A 26747-nucleotide genomic window follows, 5' to 3' on the forward strand; every position below is an offset into this window, starting at 1 on the left:
AGAAAAGCAAAGACTAGCTTTTTCAAACAAAAATGTGCATCCTGCAGCACTAATTCCAAATAGTTTTGGGACACTGTAAAGTCCATGGAGAATAAGAGCACCTCATCTCAGCTGCCCACTGCACTGAGGCTAGGAAACATTGTCACCACCGATAAAGCCACGATAATCAAGAATTTCAATAAGCATTTCTCTATGGCTGGCCACGCTTTCCACCTGGCTACCCCAACCCCGGCCAACAGCTCTGCACCCCCCGCAGCAACTGGCCCAAGCCCCCCCTGCTTCTCCTTCACCCAAATCCAGACAGCTGATGTCCTGAAAGAGCAGCAGAATCTGGATCCCTACAAATCATCTGGGCTAGACAATCTGGACCGTCTATTCCTATTATTATCCGCCGCCATTGCCGCAACCCCTATTACTAGTCTGTTCAACCTCTCTTTCGTATCGTCTGAGATTCCTAAAGATTGGAAAACGGCCACGGTCATCGCCCTCTTCAAAGGGGGTGACACTCTAGACCCAAACTTTTACAGACCAATATCCATTCTGCCCTGCCTTTCTAAAGTCTTCGAAAGCCAAGTGAAGAAACAGATCACCGACCTTCTCGAATACCACCGTACCTTCTCCGCTATGCAATCTGGTTTCTGAGCTGGTCACGGGTGCACCTCAGCCACGTTCAAGGTCCTAAACGATATCATAACCGCCATTGATAAAAAACAGTACTGTGCAGCCATCTTCATCGACCTGGCCAAGGCTTTCGACTCTGTCAATCACCGTATTCTTATCGGCAAACTCAACAGCCTTGGTTTCTCTAATGACTGCCTCACCTGGTTCACTAACCACTTCTCAGATATAGTTCAGTGTGTCAAATTGGAGGGCCTGTTGTCCGGACCTCTGGCAGTCTCTATGGGGGTGCCACAGGGTTCAATTCTCGGACCGACTCTTTTCTCTGTATATATCAATGATGTCGCTCTTGCTGCGGGTGATTCTTTGACGACACCATTTTGTCACGGCCCCTGGACACTGTGTTAACAAACCTCCAAACGAGCTTCAATGCCATACAACACTCCTTCCGTGGCCTCCAACTGCTCTTAAACGCTAGTGAAACTAAATGCAAGCTCTTCAACCAAGCGCTGCCCGCACCCACCTAGCATCACTACTCTGGAAGGTTCTGACTTAGAATATGTGGACAACTATAAATACATAGGTGTCTGGCTAGACTGTCAGAGCAGCTTACCGATCGGTGTAGCTGTACACAGCGCATCTGTAAATAGCCCATCCAACCTACTACCTACCTCATCACCATATGTTTTTTTCCTGCTCTTTAGCACAGCACTATTTCTTCTTGCACATCCTCATCTGCACATCTATCACTCCAGTGTTAATTGCTAAATTGTAATTACTTCACCACTATGGCCTATTTATTGCCTTACCTCCTTTGCACACTGTATACACATTTTTCTATTGTGTTATTGACTGTACGTTTGTTTATCCCATGTGTAACTCTCTGTTGTTGTTTTTGTCGCACTGCTTTGCTTTGTCTTGGCCAGGTCGCAGTTGTAAATGAGAACTTGTTCTCAACTGGCCTACCTGGTTAAATAAAGGTGAAAAAAAAATACAAAATACAAATACCTGACCACTGTGACTGACCCAAAATTAAGGACATCTTTAACATTTACATTTAAGTCATTTAGCAGACGCTCTTATCCAGAGCGACTTACAAATTGGTGCATTCACCTTTTGATATCCAGTGGAACAACCACTTTACAATAGTACATCTATATCTTTTAGGGGGGGGGGGGGGTAGAAGGATTACTTTATCCTATGCCAGGTATTCCTTAAAGAGGTGGGGTTTCAGGTGTCTCCGGAAGGTGGTGATTGACTCCACTGTCCTGGCGTCGTGAGGGAGCTTGTTCCACCATAGGGGTGCCAGAGCAGCGAACAGTTTTGACTGGGCTGAGCGGGAACTGTGCTTCCTCAGAGGTAGGGGGGCCAGCAGGCCAGAGGTGGATGAGCGCAGTGCCCTCGTTTGGGTGTAGGGACTGATCAGAGCCTGAAGGTACGGAGGTGCCGTTCCCCTCACGGCTCAGTAGGCAAGCACCATGGTCTTGTAGCGGATGCGAGCTTCAACTGGAAGCCAGTGGAGTGTGCAGAGGAGCGGGGTGACGTGAGAGAACTTGGGAAGGTTGAACACCAGACGGGCTGCGGCGTTCTGGATGAGTTGTAGGGGTTTAATGGCTATGAAAAGCCAACTGACATTCATCCTGTGGTGCTGACCTGTTGCACCCTCTACAACCACTGTGATTATTATTATTTGACCCTGCTGGTCATCTATGAATGTTTGAACATCTTGGCCATGTACTGTTATAATCTCCACCTGGCACAGCCAGAAGAGGACTGGCCACCCCTCAGAGCCTACTTCCTCTCTAAGTTTCTTCCTAGGTTCCTGCCTTTCAAGGGAGTTTTTCCTAGCCACCATGCTTCTACATCTGCATTGGTTGCTGTTTGGGGTTTTAGGCTGGGTTTCTGTATAGTCCTTTGTGACATCGGCTGATGTAAGAAGGGCTTTATAAATACATTTGATTGATAAGCGACTCAGTGAGCATAGCCTTGCTATTGAGTAAGGCCGCCGATGGCAGACCTGGCTCTAAAGAGAAGACAGGTTATGTGCACACTGCCCACAAAATGAGGTGGAAATTGAGCTGCAAACTGAGCTGCACATCCTAACCTCCTGCCAAATGTATGACCATATTAGAGAGACATATTTCTCTCAGATTACACAGACCCACAAAGAATTCATATGACATTTGCAACTTTTGTGAGTGTAATGCTAACTGTATATTTTTTATTGTTTATTTCACTTTTGTTAATTATCGATTTCACTTGCTTTGGCAATTTGGGAGGGGGGGGGGGGGTGAACCCCTTGGACCTTGAGGGAGGTAATGGAGAGAAAGTCGCTGCAGCCAGTCACCCAGGAGAGGAGGCGGGGGGAGAAGGGGATGGTGAAGGCTGCAGACTGGGAGGCAGGAAAGCAAGAGACGGAAAGAGGAGAACAGTGGCCTAGCCAGTCTCCTATCACCAGTAACAGGCCAAAGGTAGATCCACTATCTCCGAGGCCTCCTATCACAACACCATCTACTACTAACAAAGAGAGAGAAGGAGAGAAAGAGAGATGGTGTGTCCCAGAGCATTATAGTGACAGAGGACTGAGAGTGATAAATGGAGTGGGAAAGAAAATAAGGGTGAGATGGAGTGAGAAAGCAGTGAATGAGGGGGTGGGGGTGGCTGGAGAAGAACGAAGGACTAGGGGCGATTGTAGGGGAAGAAGTAAAGTCAACCCCCCCATCACCCTCGCTTTCGCCCCTTCTCACCCGTCACGCACGCTCTGGAGTCAACTTTAATTACTGCCACGTTCCACCTCATCCCTTTCATCCCCTCCGCCTCTCTACATCCCCCTTCTCCCCTCTCCCACAGCTAGCTCCCTCCTCAGCCTTCCCTCTTAGCCTCTCCCCTACCCATTTTTACCCTCTCCCATAAGACCAAGGCCTGCTCCCTCCTCACCCATCTCACCCATTCACTCCCCGTCAGCCTTTCTCTTCTCCCCCCTCTACCCTCTGTAAATCGTGTCTGAGCTTGTGGCTCTGCGTCACGGCAGATCAGTCACGAGGCCTGAAGGCAAAGTGGGGCCTGTCACTCTGCCTTTGTCCTGCCTAGTCTCCCCTCATCTCCCATCCTCCCCCCTGCAACGCAGCACACTACACCACAACACGACTCACACAGCCTGCCTGGCTCTACAGACAACAACACCGCTGTGTGCATATCAGCTTCACATTTTCATAGCTGCTTGTTGTATATATGCATAATGTGTATTTATTGCAGTACAAATAGTTGTTATTATTAGGAGCTTTGGTGAGTAATTTCCAATGTATTTGTTTCACAAGGAAAATCAACTTTAAAAAAAAAAGTTTTTTTTAAATGTGTGTGCCAAATATGAAGGTGTGTGTATTTGTGTGTTTGCATCCAATGTGTTATGACTTATAAAGACGTTTATAGTGACTGATTGAGAAGCGCAAACAAATGAAGTAATTGTAGGTTGATAAGCTACTCCTGCAGACAGAGAAGGGTTAGTTCTCACCATGTTGACTGGATGTTATGATAACCACCTTTATGTTCAAACTGCAGGATTTCCTTCCTCCTAGCGACTAAATAAAAACCTCTTAACAACATTACTTAGTAACAGAACAAAACTTTGAGGTCTAGACTGGACATGAGATACGAACACAGAAAAAGATCCCTGAGACCTGGATGGAATCTAGTCACAACTTCTTCCATTGAGACCAGGGTCATATTTATTAGACACCAAACATAAACAGGGGGCGGTACTACCTGAACTGGTCCAATAAGAAATGTCTTGTTTTTGTTTTCTGTTGCAAAACATTTGACTTACTATGTTTTGCTATGGTGTGCCCTAATGAACACGACCCCGACCAGCTTATTGTTGGAGCTTGGAGGAGACCTTCCATGATATAATTCACACAGACATATAGCAAACATGATATAATTGATAAAGATGTATTCAAAACACAATGTGACGAGGGAGGGTAATGTTTGGGTGAAGTGATATCATTGGCCAGAAGTTAATTCAGCATCAACGACTCTAGACATAGCAATGGTATTATCAGGTATATGTGTGTGTGTTTGTGAGTGTGTGTTTTGGAATGAAAAAGGGCCATAAAGGAGACATCCAAACAAAAGCGAGTGGGGGTGAAAGGTGCTTCCCTTCTGCCTGTGTGTGGGAGGAGCCTAATCACTGACACACCTCCAGCCACTTCTGGGTCTGTGCGTCTGGGTGTCTAGGTTTGCCTCTTACTGGGTTTGCTGTGTCTTTGTTCCTGTGTGTTGCGGGGGGGGGGTTTGTAGGGGTTGTCAGGCGTCAGGGCCCCCCCAGCCCCAGGCCTGCTCCCTCCCTGTAGACAGAGGAGGCTGAGGTGTGTGTGGCTGATTGCAGTTGACGTGGCTGGAGGTCCAGGGGACCAGGGAAGTAGGGGAACTGTACTCACGTAGTCTGCCCGCCGCAGGCCTCGTACAGACTGGGTAGCCTGCTCCAAAATCTTGTTGTGCTTCTTGGACAGCAGTGCAAACAGGCTGAGGGGGTGAAGAGGGAGAGAGAGAGGGAGCGAGACAGGGGAGGAGGGCGTGAAGAGAATGAGGGAGCGAGACAGGGGAGGAGGGGGTGAAGAGAATGAGGGAGCGAGACAGGGGAGGAGGGGGTGAAGAGAATGAGGGAGCGAGACAGGGGAGGAAGGGGTGAAGAGAATGAGGGAGCGAGACAGGGGAGGAGGGGGTGAAGAGAATGAGGGAGCGAGACAGGGGAGGAGGGGGTGAAGACAGAGAGGGGAGGAGGGGGTGTGAGAGAGAGAAGCAACAGCATTAATCAGACTAGCAACAACATCCTCCTCACATCTCACTCAAGAAAGACAGACAGAGACAGCATTACAGAAGAGATCTAACACACAAACACTGTCGTCATGTCTGATGCTGACTGAGGTACGCACTACACATGGGTATTTCTATAAACTAGGGTACCACTGAGGATTTCCTGCGGTGGACAACTTATTTGCTGTTGATAAATTGATAATAATCTGCCATTTTTTGTTATGTCATTACATTAAGATATAACAGGGGAACATAGCTACATTCAATACAATTCACGAGTTGATTTAAAAACAATTTAAAACCCTTTCTCGTGGTTGGAGTCTTGACAGACATGTCCAAAATCGCTTGACATAAAATAACTTTTCTTTCCATGCATTTATGTCAGTGTTGTTAGTTATAATACGTTTTAAATCAAATCAAACTGTATTTGTCACATGTGCTGAATACAACAGGTGAAATGCTTACTTACAAGCCCTTAACCAACAACGCAGTTAAGAAAAATAAGTGTTAAGTAAAAAATAAATTAAAGAGCAGCAGTAAAATAACAGTAGCGAGGCTATATACAGGGGGTACCGGTACAGAGTCAATGTGCGGGGGGCACAGGTTAGTCAAGGTAATTATGGTAATATGTACATGTAGGTAGAGTTAAAGTGACTATGCATAGAGTAGCAGCAGTGTAAAAGTGGGGGGGTGGGGGCAATGCAAATAGTCTGGGTACCCATTTAATTAGCTGTTCAAGAGTCTTATGGCTTGGGGGTAGAAGCTGTAAAGAAGGCTTTTGGACCTAGACTTGGCGCTCCGGTACCGCTTGCCGTGTGGTAGCAGAGAGAACAGTCTATGACTAGGGTGGCTGGAGTCTTTGACAATTTTTAGGGCCTTCCTCTGACACCGCCTGGTATAGAGGTCCTGGATGGCAGGAAGCTTGGCCCCAGTGATGCACTGGGCCGTATGCACTCTCCTCTGTAGTGCCTTGCGGTCAGAGGCCGAGCACTTGCCATACCAGGCAGTGATGCAACCAGCCAGGATGCTCTCGATGGTGCAGCAGTAGAACTTTTTGAGGATCTGAGGACCCATGCCAAATTTGTTCAGTTTTCTGAGGGGGAATAGGCTTTGTCGTCCCCTCTTCACGACTGTCTTGGTGTGCTTGGACCATGTTAGTTTGTTGGTGATGTGGACACCAAGGAACTTGAAGCTCTCAACCTGCTCTACGACAGCCCCATTGATGAGAATGGGGGCGTGCTCAGTATTCTCACATAGGTGTTCCTTTTGTCCAGGTGGGAAAGGGCAGTGTGGAGTACAATAGAGATTGCATCATCTGTGGATCTATTGGGGCGGTATTCAAATCGGAGTGGGTCTAGGGTTTCTAAGATAATGGTGTTGATGTGAGCCATGACCAGCCTTTCAAAGCACTTCATGGCTTCAGACGTGAGTGCTATGGGTCGGTAGTAATTTAAGCTGGTTACCTTAGTGTTCTTGGGCACAGGGACTTCGGTGGTCTGCTTGAAACATGTTGGTATTACAGACTCAGTCAGGGACAGGGTTGAAAATGTCAGTAAAGACACTTGCCAGTTGGTCAGCGCATGCTCGGAGTACACGTCCTGGTAATCCATCTGGCCCTGTGAATGTTGACCTGTTTAAAGGTCTTACTCACATCGGCTACGGACAGCGTGATAACACAGTTGTCCAGAACAGCTGATGCTCTCATGCATGCTTCAGTGTTGCTAGCCTCGAAGCGAGCATAGAAGTAATTTAGCTTGTCTGGTAGGGTTGTGTCACTGGGCAGCTCTTGGATGTGCTTCCCTTTGTAGTCGGTAATGGTTTGCAAGCCCTGCCACATCCGACGAGCGTAGGAGCCGGTGTAGTACGATTCAATCTTAGTCCTATATTGTTACTTTGCCTGTATGATGGTTCATCGAAGGGCATAGCGGGATTTCTTATAAGCGTCCGGGTTAGAGTCCCGCTCCTTGAAAGCGGCAGCTCTACCCTTTAGCTCAGTGCGGATGTTGCCTGTAATCCATGGCTTCTGGTGGGGGTATGTATGTACGGTCACTGTGGGGACGACGTCATCAATGCACTTATTGATGAAGCCAGTGACTGATGTGGTGTACACCTCAATGCCATCGGAAGAATCCCGGAACATATTCCAGTCTGTGCTAGCAAAACAGTCGTGTAGTTTAGCATATGCATAATCTGACCACTTCTTTATTGATGCTTCCTGCTTTAGTTTTTGCTTGTAAGCAGGAATCAGGAGGATATAATTATGGTCAGATTTGCCAAATGGAGGGTGAGGGAGAGCTTTGTACACGTCTCTGTGTGTGGAGTAAAGGTGGTCTAGAGTTTTTTTTCCTCTGGTTGCACATTTAACATGTTGATAGAAATTTGGTAGAACGGATTAACTACGTACCATTTCATGTCTCCTTATGTTATGGCGTGAAAACAACTTTCATGGGCACATACATTCAAAATAATGTATGCGATTGGACAATGGAATGTTTCTAACGGGAAGAGTCACCTTAACTTGATACTTATAATAAATTACATAGTAATGACAAATTACATAGTAGCCTAGTGGGCATATTCACAATGGGGATGATTCAGACTTAGTAAATGTATGCCTTTTTTACGCATTTTGATTTAAGTACTTCTCAATATTTGGTATTCAGACTTACCCTATGCATGTGCGAAATGAGGTTTGCGGGTGTGGCTCCCTTGTGAGCACTTAAAAGATTTTATTCAATCCCAGAAAACACACCCACTGGGTGGACTACCAATTTGATCAGAGATAGTTTTTTCAATTCATTTTTTCTGTTCAATTATCTAAAGCAATCACTTGAAATACTGTGCAAATTTATTTTGGTCGGCACAACATTAGAATGTAACAACAAGTAACTCAGAAAATCAAATAGGCCTACTGGAATACCTTGAAAATCAGACATTTCCTAAATTTGATTCTTGAAAAGCCTTTGAAATGATTGTAGCCGATTTATAAGCTCTCCTGATCCTATATAAATATCCAATAATTTCTAATTGTGACAGATGTAGACACTTTCGTTAACCTATTATTTACATAGAAAGTAATAATAATTTGAATGCCAATGCATAGTGCCATTGGGGAGGCCTATAAAATGGATTAGTCTTAAAGGGATACTTTGGGATTTTGGCAACGAGGCCCTTTATCTACTTCCCAAGATTCAGATGAACTTGTGGATACAATATTTATGCCTCGGTGTCCAGTATGAAGGAAGTTAGAGATCGTATCGCGAGCCAGTGCTAACTAGCATTTGCGCAATGACTGGAAGTCTATTTGTAACGAAACTACCTGTAACTTCCTTCATACTGGACACAGAGACATAAAAATGGTATGCACGAGTTCATTGCCAAAAGTACCCACATAAAGTGGTAATGCATACTTCTGACACTTTTTGCATACTTTTTGGGGAGAGTTTTTGTTCTATAGGCTATAAAAGCAATACAATATAAAATGTACATCCAAGTAATTATAAGTCCATGAATTTGACTTGCCAATGTCTGTACGAACCCTGCATTTTGGTTTCCATGTTACACCTGCAATTTTAAAGGATATGGTTGTTATTACAGTAGGTTGACTTATGGGCCAATTGGCATATATTAACCATTTTGAAATGTTGATCCCAAAGTCACACTTTGGACCCATTATTTATAGAAAGACCCACATATATGTTATAAAATATATTTTTACAAAACAGATTCCCAATGAGAGAAAATACAGCAATTACTCAGTAGCATTATTTAGAAACTATAAGGTGAATCCCAAATGGCACCCCATAGTGCAGTACTTTTGACCAGAGCTCTAAGGTCTACTAAATAGGGGATAAGGGGCCATTTGGGATGCAGACAGAAGCTCCAGCTACGTACATCTATGGATTATTCATGTATGGATTCTTTAGATAAGGCTTGTATGACTCATTCAACTGCAGATTTGGTGGTTTGGCATATGCTTTTCATCCATCTGTCTACACATTTGCTGTCTTGACAAATCATTCCAAACAAAGGCATCATCATCACAAGGCATGATAACACAAACAACAACGCAACCAGGGGAATTAAAGCAAGGCAAACAAGCCTCACAGATACAAGTGCAGCTAAATATAATAGAAAATAATAGAACAAAGAAAAAGTTTGTTGTGTGAAAGATGTAGAGGATCCTGATGGATTGACGTACATAAAAGACATATGCATCCCAAATGGTAACCTATTCCCTATATAGCGTACTACTTTTGACGAGAGCCCATAGAGTTAGTTAGAGGACTCATGGATATAATGCATTGTAGCATAGACAATGCCATTGAGGGCTTCCACCATTTTAAAGTAGTCAACTGGGTGAGGATTCCTATGGGTTGGGCCAATGATCAGAGCCTTCTCTTCTTCAACTTGTGTTAAATATGGTTTGTAAATGTCTTTAAGTTATATCACTACCATCTAATGACCACAATAAATCAATGACATAAGATTTGGTTCAGGACCCCAACATTGCAGGTTGCGGTAAATCACAAATATTTGCTTTATGCTTTTTTCGATCTACAAAATAAGAAGAAAATTGACCACTTCAAAATGGATAAGGCTTCAATGGTGCTGACTATGCTGTCAGACACCATAACAGGATAGATACAAAGGTGAGTCCTCTAACTCTATGTGAGAGCTGTATAGGCCTTGGTCAAAAGAAGTGCACTATAAAGGGAATAGGGTGACAGTTGGGACGCAGAGAGAGACTGGTAGTACTAAGAAGTAAATGGCATGATAACAAGGCTGCGCAAGGGATGCTTGAATCTTTAGTATGCAGGCTGGCAAGGCAAGGTCGAAACAAACAAACAGGTGAAAATCTTATCTATTCTGAAACAAATCATTCAATAATATTCTTTAGAGTTGCAGACCATGTTCGTTGTTGACGGATCCTGACTACATATGCAGGTACATGTTTGGTACCCAATATCATTCAGACATCAGACTAACGTTACTACTCACATCAGTTTTCTCCAAAATCATCAAATAGATTCTGTGTAACAAAATATGGATGTCAACCAATCCTTGTTCTATTGGTAAACTTATAACAGGGGTGGGCAAACTTTTGGGCTTGACAGCCACATTTAGAAATTCAACGGAGGGCCGCAAAGATTTTTTTTACTGATTTGTTTGTTAAAATCTATTTGAGGGCTAGAAAAAGGGCAGTTTAAAATATATATATATATATAGATCCATTATAACTTCTACATACATTCTATGTAGTTTCAGAGTGGCCTGGAGTGTTTTTCTTTGTTTTTACCAAGCACAGATTCAACTACAAAGACCAGGGAGATTTTCAAGCACCTCAAAAGGGCAGTGATAGGTATATCGATGGGTAACAATAACAAATCAGACATGGAATCTCTCTTTAAGCATGGTCAAGTTAATAATGATGCTGTGGATTATGTATTAAACCACCCAGACACAAAGATAGTCATCCTTCTGAACTGAGCTGCAGGACAGTTCTTAAAGCTGCAATATGTAGCTTTTTTGGGGCGACCGGACCAAATTCACATAGAAATGTGAGTTAAAGACCTCTCATTTTCATTGACAGCAAATTTAAGAAGCGGTAGATCGGTTCTATGTGCGCTATTTCTATATTTCCTGTTCTTAAGTTTTTGCATCTTTTACTTCGCTTTTGTACACCAGCTTCAAACAGCTGAAAATACAATATTTTTGCTTATTGGAAAGATATTACACAGTGGTTTAGATAGTACAATGACTCTCTACACTATGCATTGCTTGTTTTGCACAAACTTAAAATAGGCAAACTGTGAGAATTTTAGCAACCAGAAAATGGCAGAATGATTTCTGCATATTGCACCTTTAAAGAATTACTCAAGAAGACTCAAAGCTGTAATCGCTGCTAAAAGTGTTTCTAACATGTATTGACTCCGGCAGCGGAAAATTTCTGCAACGACTATATTTAATTTATATTAATCTAAAAAATAATAATCTTCCTCTGACAGAGTATTTTGGGTAGATTGTTGACACATTTTTTAAATGCCACTTTGTAACAACAAAATGTTTTAAGAAATACAAAATGGTATGACTACTTTTGCAAGGCACTGTACATCATTAAGTCTCTCAGGGTCGGCCTCCCTAGTGGCGCAGCGGTCTAAGGCACTGCATTGTAGTGCTTGAAGCGTCACTACAAACCCGGGTGCGATCACGGCTGTGTGACCTGGGCCTCAACCGGGAGACCCACGAGACGGTGCACAATTGGCCCAGCGTCGTCCGGCTTAGGGGAGGGTTTGACAGCCGGGATGTCCTTGTCTCCTCGCGCTCTAGAGTCTCCTGTGGTGGGCTGGGCGCATGCATGCTGGCACGTCGCCAGTTGTACAGTGTTTCCTCTGACACATTGGTGTGGCTGGCTTCCGGGTTAAGCGAGCAACTTGTAAAGAAGCAGTGCGGCTTGGCAGAGTCGTGTTTCGGAGGATGCATGGCTCTCGACCATCGGCCATCCGTATGGGAGTTGCAGTGATGGGACAAGACTAACTACCAATTGGATATCACGAAATTGGGGAGAAAAAGAGGTAAAAAGTAGAAAAATTATAATAATACAAAAATAAAAGTATTTCATGGTCTACTCCACTGACCTTGAGTACAGGCCACCATGGATCAACACACATCACACACGCATCAATATACACAACACTTGACAACATAGGCTACAGACCACACGCCAACATACACAGACTGAGACACATCCTCTTTCTCTATCGTCTTTATAAACCAAGGGGGAACAATATGATAGATTTTTTAATAATTTGGCAAAAAAATATGATGTAGAAAATATAATATAGATACACCTTAGACTTACTGCATGCAATTTCTAAGCAACCAGCTTCAACTGGCATACCATCGGCGCCGAGTCCACCATTGAATCAAACAACCATTTTTTTCTAGTAACATTCCTGTAATCTTTCTCTTCTATCTCAGAGTACTCAGCCTGGACCACAGAACATAAATAATTAAATCAATTCAGCCTAGGCTCCTCATGCAGTACTGAGCTGTCTACCACCACATGCCCCTACCCATGAAAAATACAGTGTCCCCCCAAATGGCCCCCTATTCCCTATATAGTGCACTACACAAGGCATCGGGTGCCATTTGGGATGCACACATTGCCTAGCTCAGTCTCTCTCTCTAAACCCACTAGAAACAGCAGAGCAGATGGTGGCTGATGCTCAACAATAACAAATAGAGACGAGTAAACAGCCGTGTGGGAATACACAGGGGAGCTCACCGCCTAATAACACATAGGAGCAGGAAGCAGGGAGCAGGGGAAGGAGCAGGGCAGGCAGACACACAGACACACATGGAAAAACACACATACAGTGCATTCGGAAAGTATTCAGACACGTTCACTTTTTCCACGTGGTTACGTTACAGCCATATTCTAAAATGGATGAAATTGTTTTATTTCATTCATCTACACACAATACCTCATATTGACAAAGAAAAAAAGGTTTTTAGAAATCTTTGCAAATGTATTTACAGTACCAATCACAAGTTTGGACACACCTACTCATGCAAGGGTTTATTTTTTATTTTTTTACTATTTTCTACATTGTAGAATAATAGTGAACACATCCAAACTATGAAATAACATATATGGAATCATGTAGTAACCAGAAAAGTGTTAAATCAAAATATATTTTGGATTTTAGATATTTCAAAGTAGCCACACTTTGTCTTGATGACAGCTTTGCACACTCTTGGCATTCTCTCAACCAGCATCATGAGGTAGTCACCTGGCACGCATTTTAATTAACAGGTGTGCCTTGTTAAAAGTTAATTTGTGGAATTTCTTTCATTTTTAATGCGTTTGAGTCAATCAGTTGTGTTGTGACAAGGTAGGGGTGGTATACAGAAGATAGCCCTATTTGGTAAAAGACCAAGTCCATAGTACGGCAAGAACAGCTCAAATAAGCAAAGATAAACGACAGTCCATCATTACTTTAAGACATGAAGGTCAGTCAGTGAAGTGCTTTCTGAAATAGCTGTCAGAAAAGGGGATAAACATCGATCTGGCAACTGTTTCAAAACAGGAGAAGGGTAATATTCTCCCGAGTTTTTACGCCACCGCAAGGACTGCTAAAGGAAACTGATATGGAATCAGCAGCATTGCTGGACTGCAGGTAGGCCTAAACTGCCAATTAAATGAGCCTCCACTGGACCGGCCTTGGTGCAAGATGAGAGAAACTGAGTTCCTGAACGCAAACAATATCTTTGCTAGTATCATAAAAAAGCTGAGAAGGGAGGGCAGGGACAGAACCAGCCACCACCCAGCTATAACACAGCAGGACCTAAAAATCCTCTGCGAGTCCAAAGCCTTGAGCCCAGCCACCCCTAGAGGATTACTGTATAAGGTGAGGTTTGACTTGCAGTTGCCTTTGGCCGAAGAGGCAACAAAGGAAATCACAAACTGAAGCCAGACTCATTCGTAATAAAAGAGGACAAAAATGGATCGAGATAGGCAACACTGAGTTTCAATGAAGAAACCAAGAACCACAAAAATCCAATGGAAAGAGACCGAGAGAATCGTTGTGGCTGCATGTATGAAAACCTAGGGAACAAGATTTGCTCGATCGCTAGAAAAATCACTAAATTACCTGAACATGACCCAGCCTTTTCTCTACACCCCAGACGAAAGCTCGCCGATGACAACAACATGTGGTATACCATAGAGCCAATGTGACTCAACACTCTTTCATCAATGCTGCCACGTCTGTGCAAGGTATAACATTTTGTTAAAATAGCTAGGCTACTATACAGTATATGAATATAATAAACATGAATAGAATCATTGTCCTATTGTCATTATTAATTGCTCGCTCTCTCTCTAGGAGGCTGGCACATCCCGTAGGTAAACCAAACACTGCATCAGGACAACTACCATCCAGCAGCTCTCTGATGCAGGTCTGGAGGCCAGAGTATGTGAACGGGCACAGGGCTGAAAGCTCTCTTAGGAGCTATTGGAAGCCGTCCATGGATAACAGAAGGAGATGGAGTAACATCCTAACAGCTATGTGCGACAACAAGGCAGTTGTTCCTGAGAAATGGTGGCCAGCTGTGCTTGAGTCCCCAGCACTAGACAAGTACTTCACTAATTGCACACTGAATGGAAATGTGCATTTCAATGTGTATCACAAATTAATAGCTGTCGATGCTGTGACCATCTGAAAAAAAGTGTAATTGTGGTTTCTATTCTGATCTGCTGTCTTTGCTACAATGTTTCAGCGCCGTTTTCAGAACCATGGACAGTGCCCCTACAATGTTTCCATCTGACATAACATTTTCCTATGCATAGACCAGATGTGCACTGTTTTCAGAACCATGGACAGCGTCCCTAGAAACCAATGTTCTGGAACTATCAACCAGAATTTGGGTAGTTTTGCTTTACATGGCAGTCAATAGGAAAATAACTAATGACTAGAGAACACCTAAAATGTCACTTGACAACCAGTGTTAGTGAATGTAGCATCATGTTTTTGTTTCAAAATTGATAGTTTGGGAAATAATCTTGATTTTTAATGCAGGTAACCCGTTGTATAAAAGCAATAGTACAGTCGAGGCCATGTGTTATGACATTTCTATCATGGCTGTGGTGGTCTACACCAATCGGCTTCGCCTCGTGGATATGACCACATCACAGCCATGATAAAAATGTCATAACACATAGCCTCATGTACTATTGTTTAATTGTTGATTCTAAAACATACACACTGGGTATGTCATATAAAAAATATAGTATTTCATTGGGGCTTTTACATGGCGTGTGTGTTTTTGTTGATTCCAAAATATGACACACTTGGTAAAATGAATGAGATATGGCCATGCTCAGTTTTGTTTTCGTTGTTTCCAAATCATAGACACACTATGCTGGCTTTGACTGAGATCTGAGATTGTTTATTCAGTTAATTTAACGTCTGGGCATGTTCTGAAGCTGTGTCCTCTTTGAAAGCCTAAGGGGAAAAACTGAAGGGGAACAAACATCCTTTGTTATGAGGTCTCTGTGTTTTTTTAAATGGGAGTGGTTGTAGACTTTTCCCGGACCTGTTTTTTTCCTGGACTAAAGGCCCTGAAGTTTCTGCACATGTGCAGATCACGTTCTGGCCAGGTGTTTATTTACCTCTAATTTACTCACACATTTTTGTGGTCTCCTTCCCTCCATATTTCTCACTGTCAATCGGGAATGATAATTCTTCAAGTTTTACCGGTGAAATGTCCATGCAGCATCTGCATACCAACCATTTGATCTCAATCAGTTTCATGACTTGAATGATCTTGTAAAGTGAGCTAATTTTAGAGCAGATGGTGTTAAAACTATAGCATAGTCTACCTGTGTATCTTGCCTAGTGGCGCGCGTTGTTGAGTTTGGCCACGAGAGAGAAATGACGTGGTGTTTTTGTCTTGCAGTAACGTTATACTATGCTACTATATTCGGTTTTGTTATGTAGAATACTATCATTATGTGATCTTGCAGACATTGATTCAGCTTTGATATAACTTTATTAAACGAGCCTGAGTAGCCTGTTCTCTACGAGTAGAGCAGAGACTGTGTAAAGTAGAGAATAAACACATGCCGAGAACGTGATCCGCACACAAGCAGTAGCGTCGGGTCCTTAAGTCTGAGGAAGAAAAAAAAGATCAGGGAAAAGTCTGATCCACAGCCACTGCCTTTTTATAAAGGTGGTGAGATGGAGGGGGCACACTTGTTTACTAATTGATTGACAGGGCAGGGCTGGGCAGGGCACTAGCTGCCATACACTATTGTATTAGCATCAGCGGCATGGCAACCTGTTATATTGTTCATGTCTAGTCTAGACACAGCGCCTGGAAGCTGTGTCAGATTGACCTACCGAGAGAGAGCCAAATTGCCTGGCCACCGGTGAGCAGTGTGGACACACATACACGCTCACCTACACACACACAAATACACACATACACAGACAGAGACACGTACAGACGCACACATGCACACACCCACTTGCTTTCTTTCCCTCTCTCTCTCTCGCATCAGCAGACTCGGGCACAAAAAAAAACATATACCTAGACCAAATGGGAGAGAATCTCCGAAATTGTTGCACAAAGAACCTAGCTGGATAAATGCAGTACTGAGCTGAGATGTACACCTGCTCCACATGTCAGCACCATTCATCCGATGCAGGTCACGGAGTCCATTTATCATTGGCTTTATGTGGGGTGATTGAGGTACTGAAAAGCGTATTGAGATTTGATTACCAGTGCTGGCTAAGAGGCCTGGGTCTGAGTCTGTCTGTAGGGTAACTAAGATTCTATGGCGCCTTTTGTAGCCATGGTATTAATAAGACTGAGAGGCACACCTGGTGATCCCCACCAGCACAAAGACTCTGCCACACTGACTGACTGCAAAACTCAGCCCTAGTCTACAGCACTGGCAACAGTGGAGGCTCATCAGAGGAGAAAGGGGAGGACCATCCTCAGTGAATTTCATTAAATTAAAAATAGTAAAACTTTTTTTTAAATGATCCTTTTTAGATAAAACTATACTAAATATATTCACGTCACCAAATAATTGATTAAAACACTGTTTGCAATGAAGGTCTACAGTAGCCTCAGCAGCACTCTGTAGGGTAGCAACATGTTGTAGCCTGAGGACAGCTAGCTTCTGGGTACATTGACTTCAATACATAACCTAGGAGGCTCATGGTTAGCCGTGTCTGAATCCTAGCTTAGGAAGTCCACCAAAAACTCTGAAATCTTCATCCCTAACTACAACGTTTTCAGACAAGATAGAACGGCCAAAGGGGGCGGTGTTGCAATCTACTGCAGAGACAGCCTGCAGAGTTCTGTCCTACTATCCAGGTCTGTACCCAAACAATTTGAACTTCTACTTTTAAAAATCCATCTCTCTAAAAACAAGTCTTTCACCGTTGCCGCCTGCTATAGACCACCCTCGGCCCCCAGCTGTGCTCTGGACACCATATGTGAACTGATTGCCCCCCATCTATCTTCAGAGCTCGTGCTACTAGGTGACCTAAACTGGGACATGCTTAACACCCCAGCCATCCTACAAGCCAAGCTTGACACCCTCAATCTCACACAAATTATTAATGAACCCACCAGGTACCACCCCAAAGCCGTAAACACTGGCACCCTCATAGATATCATCCTAACCAATTTGCCCTCTAAATACACCTCTGCTGTTTTCAACCAAGATCTCAGCGATCACTGCCTCATTGCCTGCATCCGTAATGGGTCTACGGTCAAACGACCTCCACTTATCACTGTCAAACGCTCCCTGAAACATTTCAGCGAGCAAGCCTTTCTACTCGACCTTGCCCTGGTATCCTGGAAGGATATTGACCTCATCCCGTCAGTAGAGGATGCCTGGTTATTTAAAAAAAAAATGCCTTCCTCACCATCTTAAATAAGCATGCCCCATTCAAGAAATTTAGAACCAGGAACAGATATAGCCCTTGGTTCTCCCCAGACCTGACTGCCCTTAACCAACACAAAAACATCCTGTGGCGTTCTGCATTAGCATCAAACAGCCCCCGTGATATGCAACTTTTCAGGGAAGTTAGAAACCAATATACACAGGCAGTTAGAAAAGCTAAGGCTAGCTTTTTCAAGCATAAATTTCCTTCCTGCAACACAAATTCAAAAAAGTTCTGGGACATTGTAAAGTCCATGGAGAATAAGAACACCTCCTCCCAACTGCCCACTGCACTGAGGATAGGAAACTGCCCACTGCACTGAGGATAGGAAACTCACCACCGATAAACCCACTATAATTGAGAATTTCAATAAGCATTTTTCTACGGCTGGCCATGCTTTCCACCTGGCTACCCCTACTGCAGTCAACAGCACTGCACCCCCCACAGCTACTCGCCCAAGCCTTCCCCATTTCTCCTTCTCACAAATCCATTCAGCTGATGTTCTGAAAGAGCTGCAAAATCTGGACCCCTACAAATCAGCCGGGCTAGACAATCTGGACCCTTTCTTTCTAAAATTATCCACCGAAATTATTGCAACCCCTATTACTAGCCTGTTCAACCTCTCTTTCGTGTCGTCTGAGATTCCCATAGATTGGAAAGCAGCTGCTGTCATCCCCCTCTTCAAAGGAGGGGACACTCTTGACCCAAATTGCTATAGACCTATATCCATCCTACCCTGCCTTTCAAGGTCTTCGAAAGCCAAGTCAACAAACAGATTACCGACCATTTCGAATCCCACCGCACCTTCTCCGCTATGCAATCTGGTTTCAGAGCTGGTCATGGGTGCACCTCAGCCACGCTCAAGGTCCTAAACGATATCGTAACCGCCATCGATAAGAAACAATACTGTGCTGCCGTTTTCATTGACCTGGCCAAAGCTTTCGACTCTGTCAATCACCACATCCTCATCGGCAGGCTCGACAGCCTTGGTTTCTCTAATGATTGCATCGCCTGGTTCACCAACTACTTCTCTGATAGAGTTCAGTGTGTCAAATTGGAGGGCCTGTTGTCCGGACCTCTGGCAGTCTCTATGGGGGTGCCACAGGGTTCAATTCTTGGGCCAACTCTTTTCTCTGTATACATCAATGATGTCGCTCTTGCTGCTGGTGAGTCTCTGATCCACCTCTACGCAGATGACACCATTCTGTATACTTCTGGCCCTTCTTTGGACACTGTGTTAACAACCCTCCAGACGAGCTTCAATGCAATACAACTCTCCTTCCGTGGCCTCCAACTGCTCCTAAATACAAGTAAAACTAAATGCTTGCTCTTCAACCGATCGCTGCCTGCACCTGCCCGCCTGTCCTGCATCACTACTCTGGACGGTTCTGACTTAGAATATGTGGACAACTACAAATACCTAGGTGTCTGGTTAGACTGTAAACTCTCCTTCCAGACTCACATCAAACATCTCCAATCCAAAGTTAAATCAAGAATTGGCTTCCTATTTCGCAACAAAGCATCCTTCACTCATGCTGCCAAACATACGCTCGTAAAACTGACCATCCTACCGATCCTCGACTTTGGCGATGTCATTTACAAAATAGCCTCCAATACCCTACTCAACAAACTGGATGCAGTCTATCACAGTGCCATCCGTTTTGTCACCAAAGCCCCATATACTACCCACCACTGCGACCTGTACGCTCTCGTTGGCTGGCCTTCGCTTCATAATCATCGCCAAACCCACTGGCACCAGGTCATCTACAAGACCCTGCTAGGTAAAGTCCCCCTTTATCTCCGCTCACTGGTCACCATAGCAGCACCCACCTGTAGCACGCGCTCCAGCAGGTATATCTCTCTGGTCACCCCCAAAGCCAATTCCTCCTTTGGCCGTCTCTCTTTCCAGTTCTCTGCTGCCAATGACTCGAACGAACTACAAAAAGCTCTGAAACTGGAAACACTTATCTCCCTCACTAGCTTTAAGCACCAGCTGTCAGAGCAGATCACTGCACCTGTACATAGCCCATCTATAATTTAGCCCAAACAACTACCTCTTCCCCTACTGTATTTATTTATTTTATTTTGCTCATTTGCACCCCATAATCTCTATTTCTACTTTGCACTTTCTTCTACTACAAATCTACCATTCCAGTGTTTTACTTGCTATATTGTATTTACTTTGCCACCATGGACTTTTTTTGCCTTTACCTCCCTTATCTCACCTCATTTCCTCACATTGTACATAGACTTATTTTTCTACTGTATTATTGACTGTATATTTGTTTTACTCTATGTGTAACTCTGTGTTGTTATATGTTGTCGAACTGCTTTGCTTTATCTTGGCCAGGTCGCAATTGTAAATGAGAACTTGTTCTCAACTTGCCTACCTGGTTAAATAAAGGTGAAATAAAAAAATGGTTCTCACCCCCTTCCATAGACTTAACACAGTAATTATAACAACTTCCGGAGGACGTCCTCCAGCCTATTAGAGCTCTTGTAGCATGAACTGATATTTTGTCCACCCAATCAAAGAATCAGAGAATGAATCTAGCACTGAAATCATAAGCTAGCTAGCACTGCAGTGCATAAAATGTGGTGAGTAGTTGACTCAAAGAGAGAGAAAGAAAATAGTTATACAGTTTTGAACAAATACATCTCTTCCAAAACGGAGAAGCAAGATAGACAGAAATTGTCTTTTTTTTCTGTTCTCACTTTTAGTTTCACTTACTTAGCTAGCAAATGCAGCTAGCTAGTTTAGCCTACTCAAGCACCATGCTCAAACAGAGGGATGCTATGTTAGCTAGCTGGCTAAGACTATCCAACACAACACTGGAACTCTTCCAATTCAAGGTAAGGTTTTGGTTTAACAAATGTATTGCCACCGGGACCCACCAGTTTCAGTGCTAATTTGTACACTAACGTTACTGCATGATTTTAGCGGGTTTACTAACACATTAGTTCTATTAGCTATGTTGACTATGACATTACTTGATATAATATGGTGACAATGATGTAGGTTGTGTGTAGCGGTTATGATATGGATTGGCTTGGAAAGATTTTCTCGCCTGGTTACACAGCTGATGTGTTGTGCATTGAAGTCCACAAGTTAAGGGAAAAAAGGTGAGAGGAGAAGATCGCATCGATGCGAGAAGGAATACAACGTGGCTGGTATGAAAGTGAACTGTGTTTATGTGTTATCAGGGTTGAATTCATTCCACCGATTCTGTTGAAAAATGTTTCTTAAACAGAAGCAAATGGAATTAAATGGCGATAAACATACCAGAATTTGTCAAATAGAAACTCTTGTTTACAACTGTTGGATTAATAGTTACACCATAGATCAGCTAGATGCAGACAAGAGTGTGCAAGGCGGGATTGAATGACACCTCAACATTTTCTCTCAACCTGTATGCACCTATTTTGTAAACTTTCATTCATAAGCTAGGTTGTAGCAACCTCGTGATGGGCATAGGAAAATTTGAGTATCGTGTAGTAGCCTAAAAATATTGCTGTTACATTGAACTGGGTGAATGGAATATGAATGACAGTCATCCAATATGCTGTAATATAATTTTTTTCCTCACTCATCTTAAATGCACCGACCACCACTGACTGACAGACACGGCTTTACATAGAACATGCATGTGTAGAATGTATCTGTGTCAAAGGTGGTGCACTAGAGAATAGGGGGTCATTTTGGATCCATTCAGCGAGTCCACTATCCGTGAATCATTCCAGCACGCAAAGATGCAATACAAATGATGCTGTGCTCATGCAGCAATCAGTAGGACAGAAAGATAATAGAAACATTTAAAAGAAGCAGGAAGAGAGGGCAGCAAAAGACTAGTAGTCTTAGAGTCCGGTAAAACCTGGAAGCATAGGACTTGAAAATGAGCGAGCAAGTAAAGTGCACAAGCTCCTCTCCTAGTGCGTCGCACGCGGTGAACCAGCCAGTGTTAGTGGTGACTGCAACTGGAGTGGGGGAAATACATATTGTCCAGAACATACAAGTATCTCCATATGTGGAGGCTGGCGCAGCTGAAAGAAAAGGGGAGGAGGGAAAAAAGGACCAAAAATATATAAAATAATTTGTTTTCTCCAATTTCGTTTAAAAAAAAAATGTCTGGTTTGTGTTTTTTTTTTTTTGTAAAATACTTTAGCATAGTATGTTTGGGTTACGGTCAGAAAGGTGAGAAAGGAAGATTGAAGATTGGAATTTGTGATTGACTCCAGCAAAGTATTCTCACTTGACAGTTCAAGAAAATCTAACATTGACTTTAGCCTTGAGCATGCAGTAAAATCATTGGAATAACTTTCCTTTACGACATTGAGTGTTCATGTAACAGCCCTGTGTAGCCAGGGTTGTGGGTTCGATTCCCATGGGGACCAGTAGGAAAAAGCATGAAAATACTTATACACTCACTACTGTAAGTCGCTCTGAATAAAAAGTGTCTGCTAAATGACTAAAATGTAAAAGTATAACCAATGCTTTGCCTGAGGCTTGGAGTTATAGACATACTTCACATGCTCTTATATAACACAGTAGTATTTTCTACTTTGTTTGTGAAATTAGATACATGTAGGACGGCAGGTAGCCCTGGGCCAGTAACTGAAATGTAGCAGGTTCAAATCCCCAAGCTGACTAGGTGACTAATCTGTCGATGTGCCCTTTGAGCAAGGCACTTAACCTTAATTGCTCCTATAAGTCACACTGGATAAAAGCGTCTCCTAAATGACTCAATTGTAAACATGTAGAAAGATGATGTAGAAGAGAGGAGGCAAGATGTGGTGGCATCTGAAATGGGGCTGAGATGCAGAGATGCACAAGCAAATCAGTGTAGGAACTATTATATAACAATAATAATATATGCATCTTAGATGCTTTTAACCAAAGCGACTTACAGTACAATGAGTCCATACCTTTTTTGGTATGTGAATCTGTATGTGATGCCTACGGGGAATTGAACCCACAGCCTCTTACCGACTAATGCTCAAATCAGTGTAGCTACTGACACATCCATGTCACTGCTCTTCAGGAAAGAGAGGAAGGAGTGAGGAAAGAGAAATGAAAGGGTGGAGGGGGGCTCACTAATGTAGTGGAAAGAAAGCCTTTTCACCCTCTGCTGCCTCAATATATAGACCAACAAAAATTCCTGGAGGAAATTCCTCCCAGGGAAAATCATGAATGTACTACATTACCTTCCCCTCCACCACCACATCCCAAACCAGACCTTAATTTATTTCTTATTCGTATATTTTTTTTTTAAACTGCATTGTTGGTTAGGGGCTCGTAAGTAAGCATTTCACTGTAAGGTCTACCTGTTGTATTGGGCGCATGTGACTAATACAATTTGAAGAAAGGCTGTGTCAGCTAGGCTACTCTCTTAGTAATAATAAAACACGATGGAGTGTGTGTGTATGCATTTCTGTTTCCATTTCCCCGTGGTCACGAACAGCATTAAATGATCCTGAATGAATTGATGAGAGGAAGAGGAGAGGCCATGCACTTGTCTGGTTGTTCTGGGCGAACATTGAAAGGGAGTATGTGTGTTAGTATGACCAGTGGAGTGTGTGCTCCTAACCAGGGCTCATCTGGAACAATGATCTGGGTGAGTCACTGGGCAAGCCCTTCACATTCCCATTCATTCATATAGTTAACTTCTAACCACAAAGTCAGGAGAAATCTCCACCCTCTCAACAGCTTGGAGTCATAACCATTACCTTCCTTGACTGACTGACTGCTTCAAAGCCAGAATACACAACCTGAAGACGTGATGTCTTTATTGAGAGCCAACCACAGATCTATGACAGCTAGCCCAGTGGTGTAATATGTGGTGAGCCACGCGATGAGCAATAGACCTAGGCTACAGTATTACAAAGGCTGCAGTTGACGAAGACGTTGGCATAAGTTGGATCTGTACATCCAGTGAAATATCTAATATCAATTGTTTAAAAAAATAAAAAGCGAGTAAAAGAAAGTCAAAATAAACACAAAGCACGTAATCCCATGCACATTCCCACTAATTGTGCGTCTTGTTATGACCACCAACTTTATTCCATCATCAGGGTGGAGTAAGTGTTCGTGTGACTGAGTGAGTGTGTTTTCTTATACACGTGTTTGTCTAAGCTTGTTTGTGTGCTTTAGTAAAGCTACCAAGGCAATCTGGAGTCTGTTGCTATGTATCTCAAGTCGTCAAGGCATTCAGAGGAGCCAAACGAAACCACTAACTCAATCACACATCAAATAATCACCAAATAAAATACTTCCACTCCACCCTACAGGATCATTTACAAAACAGAATAAATACGCACAATTATTACCCTTAAATGTTGACCTTTTACTTTATATGCTCTTGTCTTTAATTCCGTCATGCACCAAACCAACACGGTCACTGGCATTAAGGGAAATGTGTATGACTTAACCCATCTGTACTTCCAATCCACCAATCTTTAAAAAATGGTTTCAATCTGAAATCAGTGCGTTGCAAATTGTAACGCTATAATCTGCCAATATAATGATAGTCATTTTACGTCGGACTTAACCAGCTACTCTTCCAAAGCGCCGATCTAAAACACTGTTTTCAATCTGGAAGCACTGCGTCAATCTGCAAGAAATGGATTGGAATGTGATAATCGGCCAATATAACGATCGACTATATTAGTCATTTTACACAGTTGTTATGGAAATGTTGAAATGATGTGTTGTGAATCAATCCATGCTAATGCTTGCATACTAGTGTGGTGATTTGGCAAGGGTTGGTCCTCTGTGGTAGACCTTATAAAAAGAAAAACGTTTTGTTTGGTAATGTTTGTGACTGAATAGTGGCAGACTTCAGTACAGAAGGTACTGTAGGCCATGAGTCAAGGAAGAAAACAAAAGCGTAATCAAATGACTCATTTAAATCCTCTCTGATGAGGACGATCAATCCAACCTTTGTTTTTCTCCGCCTCTACTGCCTTGGTGAGGGAACACGGCAACATCAGTAGCTAAGAAGACTTATTTCCCTCATTAAAATGCAAATCAATGTATAACATTTTTGACATGCGTTTTTCTGGATATTTTTGTTGTTATTCTGTCTCTCACTGTTCAAATAAACCTACCATTAAAATTATAGACTGATCATTTCTTTGTCAGTGGGCAAACATACAAAATCAGCAGGGGATCAAATACTTTTTTCCCCTCACTGTAGGTGGTCTTTCCCACTCAGCACAAAACACAACCCTGGAATATCTACACCAGAAGGTGCTGGACAGACCTACTAAACCTCTACAATTCGCAATCTACCAGTAGGCTTTAGTTCGAGTTGAGATCATATCTATACCCATCAACAAGCATTGGCCATACCCGTGGCTGTGTTGACAGTCAGCAATAGTTCTATGGAGGACGGAGCTGTAGCCTCACCTGATGATGCGCTGGGCTGCATACTGGTGTAGGCAGCGGAACTGGGCAGACATATTGGCCAGGGCAGCCAGACAGTTGGTGTGCAGGTACTTATCCTGGAAGAGAGGAAATGAAAGACGTGCAATGACCTACCTGGAATTCCATTGAGACGATCTTGGGAGAAAACAAAGCTAGGAGAGTGTATGTGAAGATATATATGTGTATGTGTGTGCGTACTCACCCTGGTCCGTGTCATATTGAACTGGATGGTGCGTATGACCACCAGGATGAGTAGACTACCCAGGGAGATTTCTGTTAATGAACGCTCTGAATACCAAGTTATGTTTTTTAATACCTGAGAGACAGGGAGTTCGACCGAGAGAGAGGGAGAAAGAGAAAGAGGGAGGGAGGGAAGGAGCGTGAGTAACTACTCAGCATTTAATATTAATTTTTTTAGCAGTGGGGGCAAAGGTCGTGGAGGGAGTGGTGGGTGGGGGGGGATATTTTTTGGGACTGAGAGAGGACTGAGAGAAGGTCATTTCGGGTGACTTTTTAAAGGTACATTATACTCCAAAATGAATGAAAATCAAAGGATTCTGATCTATCTATAATCCTCCCCAGACATGAGCATATAACATATTGCCCCAAAAATATTTTAGGGCTGACTTTTTTACCATAGCCTATATATGGGACCATACCATATTATCAGGCAGGTGTGCAAGGTTTTTTTCTGGATCAAAAAGGGACTACTTTCCTGCAATTTTATAAATGTTTTCCATGGAGCGGAGAGAAAATGTTGCATTTTGCCATGGCTAATTCTGTGTTCTTATGATCAAACATTATAACAAAATCAATGGGGACTACAATTGGGGCCCCTGGGCATGTGCCTTGCGTGCCCGGTCGGTAAGCCAGCCATGGCAAAAGTACTCCTAAATTCATAGTTTTATTTGATTGGTTTCATTGTTTTAGCTTTTATTTAGGCGATTTCTAGTTCTCAAATATATAAAACATATAGGTCAATTAAATTTGATACAAACTTGGTCTGGTTTTAGTCATTTAAGGTTTACACTGAAAGTTTTTCTATCCCAAAAAATAAATAATAATAATAATGTTTGGCATGGCGGCAACAATCTAGCAGTGGCGCGCCACTTCTAAATGAATAAAGTAGAAACACTGGTACTGTACAAATTAAGAGGAAAAGTTATAACCCTAGCTAGTAGCTATCACCGTTTTGATCACAAATAACTTTTTTTCTCTGTAAAACACAAATAACAAAATCCTCTCCCCCTCTTTCCTAAACAAGACATTTACTGTAAGTGTTTCATGCAACTTGATGGCTCGACTCTTTTTGCATTACTACAGTAGGCCTATTACTTCTGGTTGTCAACCTTGTGTTTCCAGGGTGCTTAGCGACCACGGTAACAGCACTTCATGTCAGAAGTAAAGTAAGTCTTGGTAACGGTTGG

The 26747-nt window shown here is 43.0% G+C and overlaps 1 protein-coding gene across 2 annotated transcripts in view; it reads right to left on the minus strand.

Annotated features, from left to right (window-relative positions):
• Positions 1 to 26747, minus strand: part of LOC106561256 (dymeclin) — a 167273-nt gene that overhangs the window by 55651 nt on the left and 84875 nt on the right. For both annotated transcript variants that reach the window (XM_014125013.3, XM_082978818.1), the window contains 3 exons: positions 25523 to 25636; positions 25303 to 25397; positions 5055 to 5139 (listed from right to left, as the gene is read on the minus strand). In XM_014125013.3, the coding sequence (XP_013980488.2) occupies positions 5055 to 5139; positions 25303 to 25397; positions 25523 to 25636 (294 nt within the window). The remainder of the gene's footprint in view (positions 1 to 5054; positions 5140 to 25302; positions 25398 to 25522; positions 25637 to 26747) is intronic.

Source organism: Salmo salar, chromosome 01 (assembly GCF_965601325.2).
Source record: "Salmo salar chromosome 01, fSalSal1, whole genome shotgun sequence".
Lineage (NCBI taxonomy): Eukaryota > Metazoa > Chordata > Actinopteri > Salmoniformes > Salmonidae > Salmo > Salmo salar.